The sequence below is a fragment of the Sorex araneus genome, chromosome 5 (assembly GCF_027595985.1).
Source record: "Sorex araneus isolate mSorAra2 chromosome 5, mSorAra2.pri, whole genome shotgun sequence".
Lineage (NCBI taxonomy): Eukaryota > Metazoa > Chordata > Mammalia > Eulipotyphla > Soricidae > Sorex > Sorex araneus.
The window spans coordinates 137,477,212-137,488,155 of NC_073306.1; the positions used below are offsets into that span (position 1 = coordinate 137,477,212).

Below are 10,944 nucleotides of genomic sequence, written 5' to 3' on the forward strand. Positions count from 1 at the left end.
ATGGGTGGGAACTGATGGGTTTGCCCAGTGAGCAGCTCCAGGGGCCTCAGCGTCACAATCACAGCGCAGACTCCCTCCCCAGTGCTCATCCAGACGTGTTCCCACTCAGGTGCCCCCAGTCTGCCCCTTCTTGCCTCGCTCCCCGACTTCCCAGTGTGGGGCCCCAGACCTGTTAGGGGAGCCAGGCAGTGTAGCCCCGAGCATGGGACAGGACAGCTCCGGGTCACTTGCTGCCCATGGGGACTTGCCTGGGGGCTCGCCAGCTTTCCCTCTGGGGTGGGCGTTGGGGAGTGGCTCGTGTGTCGAGGCGCTGGGCGGGGGGCCCTCGGCTCGGCCTGGCTGGGGCCTCGCCAGGCCGATGTCCACCCCCAGCAGCCCTGACTGCCGGGACAGGCACCGACGCCGTTCCACTTGCAGCGATAGTCCAGCGGGGAGGGCATTGGCCTTGCACCCGGTCACCCTGGGTTTGATCCCCGGCATCCCGTGGGGTCCCCAAGCCCACCAGGAGTGATTGCCGAGTGCAGAGCAGGAGTAGGCCCGAGCATCACCGGGTGCGGCCCAAAAAGTGAAAAACTCAAAACATAGTGATGACAGATCACCTGGATGCTGGGAAAGATGTTGACCATTCCTGGGACTGAGCGATAGCATGGCGGGAGGGCCTTGTACGTGAGTGACCCGGGTTCGATTCCCAGAATCCCATCTGGTCCTGCCAAGAGTAATTCCTGAGTGCAGTCAGGAGGAGCCCCTGTGCATTAGCAGGTGTGACTCAAAAAGCGCGCACGCGCGCACACACACACACACACACACAGAGCTCACAGAGCTCAGTGGTGACCCCTGTGGGGGCATGGGCCAGTCCCAACCCCTTGGACCCCGCCCTGCCCCAGCCTGGGTCCAGTGGAGTGTCCGCGCGAACAGAGACTTAGGGAGGGGACTGCGGCTGACCCCCGGACAGACCGGAGCCCCCTCAGACAGTGTCCTGGCCGGGAGCCCGAGGCCTGCATGGAGGAGCCCGCCCTCCAGGCGGCCCTGCGCCCTGCAGAAGACACCCCCGTCCCCCGGTCCGTCTCGGCTGCAGACGTCAGGCCCAGGCGCCAGGGCAAGACGTGGACAAGCCGGGGAGCTGGAGGGGGCACGGCGGGAGCAGGGACACGCCGCTCCGTCCCTCCACCCACCTGGCCCAGGGCACCGCCGGGCGTGACCCCAAAGCAGAAACGAAAGGACAGAGTCTGTCAGACTCCAGACGCCCCCTTGTCCCAGCCGCCCCCTCGGGTCACTAGGTGCTCAGGGCTCACTCAGCATCAGCACTCCTGGCGGTGCTGGTGGCTGCACGACAGAGGCTCCCCACCGTGGAGCCCGCAGGCCTAAGGGATGTGCCGGCTCTCGGCCTGAGGCTGCCCCAGCCATCAGGAGTCCCCTGGGAGCGTTTCCTCGTGTCCACCCCTCCCCTGGGCCGTGGTTCTCTCGGGCCAGTGGCAAGCGCCCGCCAACCGGTGCCGGCTCCGTGGCCCCGTGAGCCTTTCACTAGAGCCATGCTCCCTGCTGAGCAAGACCGGGGGAACGAGGCCCTCGAGCTTCCGGCTTCCTGCCCGGCCGTCCCTGCGGCTCTCGGCGCCGTGCGGGGCCACCAGCCCCGTCTCAGCTGGACACCGAGGTCTAGAGCCAGCAAGCAGACGCTGGGGCCAGGGCCGCAGTACAGCGGCTGGACACTTGCCTTGCACGCCATCACCCGGGGCTCGGTCCCTGGGGCCACATACGGTTCCCTGAGCCCCACCAAGAGTGACCCATGAGCTCAGGGCCAGGAGTCGGCCCCGAGCACGGCCGGCGTGTCCCCCAGACAAAACATGCCAAGAAAACCAGAGCAAAAGAGGCGTGTTGGGGGGCCGGAGCGATAGTGCAGCGGGGAGGGCGTTTGCCTTGCACACGGCCGACTCGGGTTCAATCCCCGGCATCCCATAGGGTCCCCCAAGCACTGCCAGGAGTGATTCCTGAGCATAGCTGGGTGTGACCCAGAAAGAAGAAAAGGGAAGAAAAGGCGTGCTGGGCTCTCCCGGGGCGTGATTATCTGGGAGGGGAGTGCAGAGAGACCGTGCGAAGGCCTGGAGCACAGGCTTGCAGGGAGGAGACCCAGGTTCCCTCCCCGCCTCCACGTGCTCCCCTGAGCACCACTGGTGATCCCCCTCCCCGCCACTTCTGAAAAGCAACACTGCAGCCAGGAGGTGGCGCTCTCCACTCCGTGCCTCCGTTGCTGCTGCAGGAAATGCCCCCCCTCTCCCCTGGCCCCGCGGGGGGGGGGGTGGGGCCCGGGTGGTCACAGTGGCCTCTGTGACATCACCACCGCCCGGCCTGGACAGCCCCTCCCGGCCAGGGCAAGGGCCACTCGGGATGTTCCGCGGGACGCCCGGGCCCAGCGCAGCATGTGGACGCTCACGCGGCTCCTGGGCCTGTCCCTGTGCCTGGCCGGCGGCTGCGCCTTCATGTTCTCCCCGCTGAGGGAGAGCAAGGAGCCGCAGGGGAAGGCGCCGTGCGGGGGCCACTTCCGCACCCGCCAGAGCCTGCCCGACCACGCCCAGAGCTGGCTGGTGAACAAGTGGCTGTGGGTCTTGTTCGTGATCTCACTGTACGTGCTGCTCAAGATTCGAGGGGACGGCGAAAAGTGTTCGGTGAGCGCCCGCCGGGCCCCGGGTGTCCGCACCGCGCTGGGGTCGGGATGGGGTCGGGGCGGCGCCCTCAGCGTGAGGACAGACGCGGCCTCAGAGTCTTCGTTCTTGGCATCAGAAAGGGGGGTGCTCTGGCGACAACACAGTGGGGGGCACACTGACGGCCTCGCACACCCCCGGCCCGGCACCCCATGTGGTCTTCTGAGCACAGAACCAGGAGTCAGCCCTGAGCACTGCTGGGCGTGACCCCAAAACAAAAACCCACCCCACCCAGAACCATTTCCCAAAGTAAAGAGATAAAAAAGAGGGTGGAGTGATAGCACAGCGGGGAGGGCATTTGCCGTGCATGCGGCCGACCTGGGTTCGAATCCCGACATCCCATAGAGTCCCCTGAGCACCGCCAGGTATGACCCCCCCCCCAAAAAAAAAGGAGGCCAGAGCGAGCCTGAGGGAAGTTAGCGGGGAGGGAGAGGCGGGCGTGGGCGCTGGGTTTCCTGGGGGGGTCGTGGTTTTGCGGCCCTGCGGTCTCTGCCCCCACCCCAGGATAGTGCAGTTCCCGGGCTGGGGTCCCCAGCTTATGGGGGCTGTCCCCACGCTGTCCCCCGCAGGAGCCGGTCTCTCCCTCCGTCCAAGCCTGCTCGCTCCGCTGCCCGAGCAGGAAGCCGGCGCCGCTGACCCCGCCCAGGGACTACGCCTTCAACACGCTCACCCAGCTCGAGATGGACCTGGTCAAGTTCATGTCCAAGGTGCGGAACCTCAAGCTCGTCATGGCGACGGGCAGGGGCCTCAAGCACCACTGCCCCGAGGGGCCCACGGACCCCAACAACAGCATCACCATCTACGAGGTGTGGGGTGAGGAGGAGGAGTGAGAGGAGACGCCGGCCGCGGGCCCGGCGGGAGCGGGCAGGCTGCAGGGCCGGGTGCCAAGGAATAAATTATTCTGAAGTAAGACCCGCGGCCCCTCTCCCGGCCGCGCCCCCATCTTTGAACCCGGGGCAGGGGCGAGGCCCACTGGGCCAGGAGCTCCAGGACTCGTCCCTGTTCGCCTCCTGAGCACTGGCGGCGGTGAGGGGACCCCGAGGTCACGTGTCGAGGGAGGCGGACGCAGGAAGCCTGAGGAGCTCCTCGTACCCGAGCCAGAACCCGCTTCACCTCCACGAGCAGCTCAGCTACGGAGAGGGGGGCACAAAGTCTGGGCGCCCCAAGTTTGGTCCTCGGCACTGCAGGGCCAGTCACCAGGAGGGGCCCCTTGCCACCCGGGCCCGAGAAAAGCTACCAAGGGCAGCTAGAGGGTGAAACACGCCGGGGTGCTGTGTCTCTGGGTGCTGGGGCTGGAACTGGTACCTCTGGCATGTCACACACAGGGTCTCTGCAGCTGCACATGTGCATGTGTGTGCCTACGTGTTCGTGTGTGTTCATGTGTGTACATGTGTATGATGTGTGCACGTATTTTTACTTGTGCATGCTGTGTATGCAGTGTGCACATGTGTATTGTGTGCACTATGTATATGTGTGCTGCATTGTGCATGTGTGTTGTCTGCACATGTTTATATGCATGTGTGTTAATGTGTGTGCACATGTATATGTGTATGTCTATGTATGTTGGTGTGCCTGCACATGTGTATGTATATGGGTGTACATGTTTGCATGTATTGTGTGTACACGTGTGCATACGTGTGTATGTGTATACATGTGTATGCCTTGCTTGTTTGTGCATGTGTTGTGTGTTGTGTGTGCATATGCATGTGTGCAATTGTGTGCACATGTTATGTGTATGTATGTGTTCACATCTCTGCACGAGCATTGTGCACATGTGCTGCGTTGCATATGTGTGTACATGTGTGTATCGCATTGTGCACATGTTGTATGTGCATGAGTGTGTACATGTGTGTGTTTTACCTTTGGGGTCCTGTGAGAGTTGGGGACGGGAGCTAACCAGACACCCCAAACCAGTAAGGGAAAGTTCCCAAGAGCCCTGTGGGCGCCAGGCTGGTGACCCACACTTCCTCTGCTGGCATTGGTCAGTCCATAGGTGGTCTGGGGAGAGGAGGTGGGGTCACAGAGACCCCAAGTGAGCGAGAACTTCGTCCCTCCTGTGAATCTGGATGGGACATCCTGTCCTACGAGAGCTTCCCGGAACCAGCCGCGTCTCAGGCTGTGAGCCCAGGTAGGGTCTGGTCCCTCGCACGCGGCCAGGACTCACCCCAACTGCTCCAGCAAGACGCCCGCGTGCCTGGCATCGTGATTGGTGCCCGGCAGCCCAGATGGTCGTGAGAGGAGCTTGTCTGCTGGGCCGTCATCAGTCTAGGCAGGAGGAGCCAGAGCCAGCGTGTGTGTGAGTGTGTGTGTGAGCATATGTGTGTGTAAGCATGTGTGTGAGTGTGTGTGAGCGTGTTTGAGTGTGTGTGAGCAGGTGTGTGTGTGAGCAGGTGTGTGTGTGAGCAGGTGTGTGTGTGAGCATGTGTATGAGTGTGTGTATGTGAGCCTGTGTGTGTGAGCATGTGAGTGTGTGTATATGTGTGTGAGTGTGAGCGTGTGTGTGAGCGTGTGTGTGAGCATGTGTGTGAGTGTGTGTATATGTGTGTGTGAGTGTGTGAGCGTGTGTGTGTGTGTGTATGAGCGCCACCGCACACACAGAGGAAGCGCACGTCAGGGTGCACAGAGGCTCGCCCGGATGGCTGGTATTCGTCTCCCAGCATGTCCCTGCTGTTACGTCGAACAGTGAAGCTACGCTGAGCCCTCCAGAGCTGGCCCAACACCATGGGGTCATCGAGACCCCCCCACTTGTGTTTGTGCCACTTCCTACAGCAGTGAGGACCCCGCCTGCCAGCATCCGGACTGTCTGGGGTGTTGATTCTAGTGTTACACAGGGAGTCCTGGCACACACAGGAGTTTGGGCGTCTGCACCAAGACCCCAGGCGCGTGTGTTGGCCTGTCCCCATGGTCGGGTGCAGGTGTCCCGTCCGACTGTCCGGCACCCTGGGGAGAGCCCCTTGCTGTCCCCTGCAGGTGGGAGTTCCCAGTCATTCTCGGGCCTGCTTCCCTTTGGGTCGCCCCCACCCCGCTTGGAATTAATTTAGGGGTTCACTTCTTTCCGTGGGGTGGGGCTCCCCAGCTGTCACCGGGAGCCCGGGGCCCGTCCAGCCAACCGTCTCAGGCCGAGTGGTGCTGGGGCTTGGGAGCTCAGGAGGACCCAGCAGTGCTGGGGGTGTGTGCCGGGCCCCGGGCTTACTTCCTGATTTTACTTGGGCGGGCTCCCAGTGAGCCCTGCAATTCCCAGCCAGTGCGGCTGTGGTGGGGCTGGAGCCCTGGGGTGCTGAGGAGCTGGACAACCCGTGAGCCAGACCTCAGCCATGCTCTGCTTTCTGCGTGCATGAAGGTTTATGAAAGATGGAGACACACACAGCCAGAGGTTTGGGCTCCATCCTTGCCCGGCCGCCTCTCCCCACACCCCCTCCTCACAGGACAGTGGGGGGCGCCTCTTCCACCCTTTCTGTGTTCTCTCTTCACGAATGAGCCAACACTGCACTTTGGTCCACCCCTTTCTTACACGAAGGACTACATGCTTTAGAACACAGCTCTGCAGGGCTTTGCTCTTGCCTACTGAGGAGTAGTTCTGGAAATGGTCCATGCCGACTCAGAGGAGTCCCGATTCCGCTGTGCACATGTCACTGGTCATTCCACCAGCGCTTAGGTGGTTTCTAATGGTTTGAAATAGCAAATAGGGACGGGAGCAATAGTACAGTGAGTAAGACATCTGCCTTGCACGCGGCTGACCTGGGTTCGATCCCTAGCATCTTATCTGGTCCTCTGAGCACCACCAGGAGTAATTCCTGAGTGCAGAGCCAGGAGTAACCCATGAGCCTCGCCGGGTGTGACCCAAAAAGCAAAAGAAAATAAAAAAGAAGGAAAAGATAGAGCAAATAAATGTGTGCATGGGTCTTGGAGATAGGCTCCTCCGCTGGGATTGCTGGCTAGGAGGGCACGGGCACAGGTAGCTTGGTCAGCTTTGGCCAGATTTCTCTGCAGAAGGGTTGTGCCAAGTTGTGTTTTCATCGGACTCCAGAGCCCAGCCTTGAATGAATCGTGTCAGGTGCGGGCTGATTGGCTGCCTGGTGTGCCGGGCTGAGGGCTGATTGGCCGCCTGTTGCGTCGGGCTGCGAGCTGATTGGCTGCCTGGCGTACCATACTGCGGGCTGATTGGCTGCCTGTCACGTGCTGAGCTGGTTGGCTGCCTGGTGTGCCGGGCTGCGGGCTGATTGGCTGCCTGCCGCGCCGGGCTGCGGGCTGACTTTCTCCGGTTAGTCACCGTGGCTTGCAGTTTTGAGGCCGACCACTAGGTGGCGGTCAGAGCCCACAGAGAACACGGCCTGCGCGAATTCCCTGTTCTCGGGCTGGGTCACTGCGGAGCCCAAGGGGCAAGTCCTGCGGCTTCACTACTGGGGGGCGGAGGGGGGCTCCCGGCATGCGCAGTAACGAGCAGGGTCAGAGCAACGCCCGTTACTCATCGTGCTGGTGCTCACTGCTCTGGGCCTCTCTGGGGAGGGAGGGAGGGAGGGAGGGAGGGAGGGAGGGAGGGAGGGAGGGAAGGAAGGAAGGAAGGAAGGAAGGAAGGAAGGAAGGAAGGAAGGAAGGAAGGAAGGAAGGAAGGAAGGAAGGAAGGAAGGAAGGAAGGAAGGAAGGAAGGAAGGAAGGAAGGAAGGAAGGAAGGAGGAAGGAGGGAAGGAGGGAGGGAGGGAGGGAGGGAAGGAGGGAAGGAGGGAAGGAGGGAGGGAGGGGTCCCGGGAACAGTAGCCAGCGCGGGGCTCCTGGCCTGGCGCGTGGGAGTGGGCCGGGGGCAGCGGGGCCTCCTGCGGGATGAGGCGGGCCAAGAGCAGGGGGAGGTGCAGGGCTGCCACAGGACAGGCCCGCCAGGAGCAAGCCCTGCGCACCCCCTGACCGCCCCCTGCCCAGAGAGAGCCTGGCTTCGGCGAGCCCGGGGCCCACTGGGGAAATCCCACTCGGGCGGGAGTGACAGTGCAGCGGGGGGCGCTGGCCTCACCTGCAGCTGACCCGGGTTCGATCCTGGCACCCCCTGGGGTCCCCTGCGCCCTGCCAGGAGTGACTCAGGACAGCGGGTCTCGGGACTCCCCTGTCCGCCCTGCGGGGGCTGTCTCTGTCACAGAGACTCCTTACTCATTGTTCTGCTGCACCCAGGCCGGGGCGTAACTGCTCATCTAATGTGGCTGTTTTGTTTTAAAAGACTGGAGGGGCTGGAGCGATAGCACAGCGGGGAGGGCGTTTGCCTTGCATGCGGCCCGGGTTTGAGTCCCAGCATCCCATAGGGTCCCCCGAGCACTGCCAGGAGTGATTCCTGAGTGCAGAGCCAGGAGGAACCCCTGAGCATCGCCAGGTGTGGCCCAAAAAGCAAAAACTTAATAAAAATCAAGAAATAAAAATAGAAACTCTGAGAACGGGGCTGGCGTTACAGACCTGCAAGGAGGGCGCCGACGGGCCCAGGCTCGAACCCAGCCCCACCAGGGCTGGTTCCTGGGTGTGGAGTCACGAGTGGCCCCAACATAAGCAAAATTATTTCCAACTTGTTGGAGTAACCCGGAGCACACTAGGAACGCCCCCCACACCCCGAAACACCGAAATAAACCTGAGGTATCTGAACTCCGCCCCCCGCACCAGCGTCCCCCCTTGGTCCCGCTCAGCCAATGAGCTGGGTGGGAGCCAGGGAGGACTCCGGGGAAGGTGCTCGTCCATTCCTAGACAGAGCCGGAGGCTGGTGGGAAGGCGCTTCCTCCCCCACATATGGTTCAGGTTTCCCTGCTGGGGGGCTTCCCACCGCCATCTGCCAGTCTCTGGGTCTGTTCTCCCCTGCCCGACGCTTGGCACAGGCGGGCAGGGAACTGCAAACAAAGGCCGCGAGCTCACGCCAACTGGTCTCAGGACTTCCAAGTGGAGTTAAGGATGACTCACCCCTGCAACTCCGCTGTGTGACGGCCATCTGGTCCACCAGAGCAGGAGACCCTGCCGGCCCCCAGGAGAAGCACCGCCGAACACGCAGCTCCTCCTCCCCCTCCTCTTCCCCTCCTCCTCCTCTACTCCTCCTCCTCCCCTTTCCCTCCTCCTCCTCCTCTCCTCCTCCTCCTCCTTCCCCTCCTTCTCATCCTCCTCCTCCTCCCCTCCCCCTCCTCCTCTCCTCCTCCTCCCCTCCCCCCTCCTCCTCCTCTGCTCCCTTCCTCCTCCTCCCCCTCCTCACCCCCTCCTCCCCTCCCCCTCCTCCTCTCCTCCTCCTCCCCTCCCCCCTCCTCCTCCTCTGCTCCCTTCCTCCTCCTCCCCCTCCTCACCCCCTCCTCCCCTCCCCCTCCTCCTCTCCTCCTCCTCCCCTCCCCCTCCTCCTCCCCTCCCCCTCCTCCTCCCCTCCCCCCTCTTCCTCTGCTCCCTTCCTCCTCCACCTCCCCTCCTCCCCCTCCCCTCCTCCTCCCCCTCCTCTCCTCCTCCTCCCCCTCCTCTCCTCCTCCTCTCCTCCCCCTCCTCCCCTTCCCCTCCTCCCCATCCTCCCCTTCCCCTCCTCCTCCTCCTCTCCTCCCCCTCCTCCTCCTCCCCCTCCTCCCCTCCTCCTCCTCCTCCTCCCCTTCCCCTCCTCCCCTTTTCCTCCTCCTCTTCCCCTCCTCCTCCTCCTCTCTTCCTCCTCTTCCCCTCCTCCTCCTCCTCTCTCCTCCTCCTCCTCCTTCTCTTTCTCCTCCTCTCTTCCTCCTCTTCCTCTTCTCCTTCTCCTTCTCCTTCTTCCTCCTCTTCTTTTTTTCTTTTTGACTTTGGAGTGGAGGGGCACACCAGGCTAGGCTCAGGGGTTACTCCTGTCTCTGCACTCGGGAATTACTCCTGGTGGTCTGGGGAACCATATGGGATGCCCGGGATTGAACCCACATCGGCCGCGTACAAGGCGAACGCCCTCCCTGCCCTAATACCTCTCCAGTCTCTGTCTTGTTTCTGTTTTGGAGCCATGCCCGGCAGTGCTCAGGGATCACTCTTGTAGGGCTCGGGGGTCCACATGGGATGCCTGGACCTTAACCTGGGTCAGTCGTGCACAAGGCAAGCCCTATACTACACTACTGTCCAGTACTGTGCTATCTGCCCAGCACTCGCTCTCTCTGTCTCTCTCTGTGTATGGTGGGTGCACGTGCGGCAGTGCTCAGAGCTAACTCCAGGTTCTGCCCTCGGGGGTACCCTAAGGAGTGCCAGGGACGGACCCCGGGTATGTTTCTTCCTGACCTGATGGGCCTGAGCCCAGTGTCTGCTTGTGAGTCGAGAACCCTAGAGAATTTTTTAAAGAGTCGAAACTCTGCCATTGTCTCCGCTACAGTCCATTGCGGGCTCAGTACAGGAGGGGAAACAGGCTCCGACACGCTTGAGGTCACTGCAGGGGGCAGGCCCCCGCCCAGGCCTCCCTCCAGTGACACAAGCAGGGCGTGCTACTCCGAACACCAAGATGGAGACGCTAAACAGCCCGGCCTGGTGATGCTGCAAAGCTGGGTGGGCTTCCTGGAGGAGGCAGCACACTGGTGCTGGGCCTAGGAGTAAAAGCCCAGCACAGCCTTCCAGCCTGACCGCTCCCGGGCCCAGGGAACTGCAGTGCCGTGGGAGTCGCGGGTGCAGGGCTGGGCTCTCAGAGGACTCCGCAACCTGTGCTCTCTGCAGCCTCCCCCACCCTTGTACAGTGCCCGCGGCGCACAGCAGAGCCCCCCTCTAGGCCCGCTCCTGTTCCTGGACCCTGATTGGCTATTTCTGGAACATGTGCCCCGCAGCATTGACCAATCGCCATAGCCGAGTTGAAGCAGGGATCTGACTGGCTTAAACCTAGGTCACGTGGCTTGGCTAAGCCCCGCCTCCCGGAAGTGGGAGGACGGATGGAAATTGGGTACGGAGCGACAGTAGAGCGGGTGTGACACGGGTTCGAGTCCCGGCTCCCCTTATGGGTGTGGCCCCCACACACACCAAAACAGGAAGGAAAAAGGGGGCGACCCACGCCACCTCCTGCCCATGGAGATGCTCAGCACAAGTGGCCGGGCCCCCGAGAGACCCCTGCCCTGCCAGGGGCCCCCACCTGACCTCTTGGCTGGGGCCGGGGCTTCTTCCTCCCTTTCTGCTTTTTGTTCGGAGGCAGCGCGCGCAGTGCTGGGGGCCCGGGGGCGGCCGCTCTGCCCCCGGCAGGCCTTCCCCTGTGGGAGCCGTTTGGGGGGCACCCAGCGGTGCTCAGGTCTCACTCCTGGAGGGCTCGGGGGACCCCGTGGGTGTCGGG

The 10,944-nt window shown here is 62.7% G+C and overlaps 1 protein-coding gene across 1 annotated transcript; it reads left to right on the top strand.

Moving 5' to 3' along the window:
* The first annotated feature begins 1,867 nt into the window (after nt 1-1,867).
* LOC101539904 (protein FAM209) lies at nt 1,868-3,526 on the top strand. Its single transcript, XM_004620198.2, has 2 exons — nt 1,868-2,660; nt 3,266-3,526. Exons 1-2 carry the CDS (start codon nt 2,415-2,417, stop codon nt 3,524-3,526), a joined length of 507 nt encoding a protein of 168 aa, XP_004620255.1. The 5' UTR covers nt 1,868-2,414.
* The last annotated feature ends 7,418 nt before the right edge of the window (nt 3,527-10,944 follow it).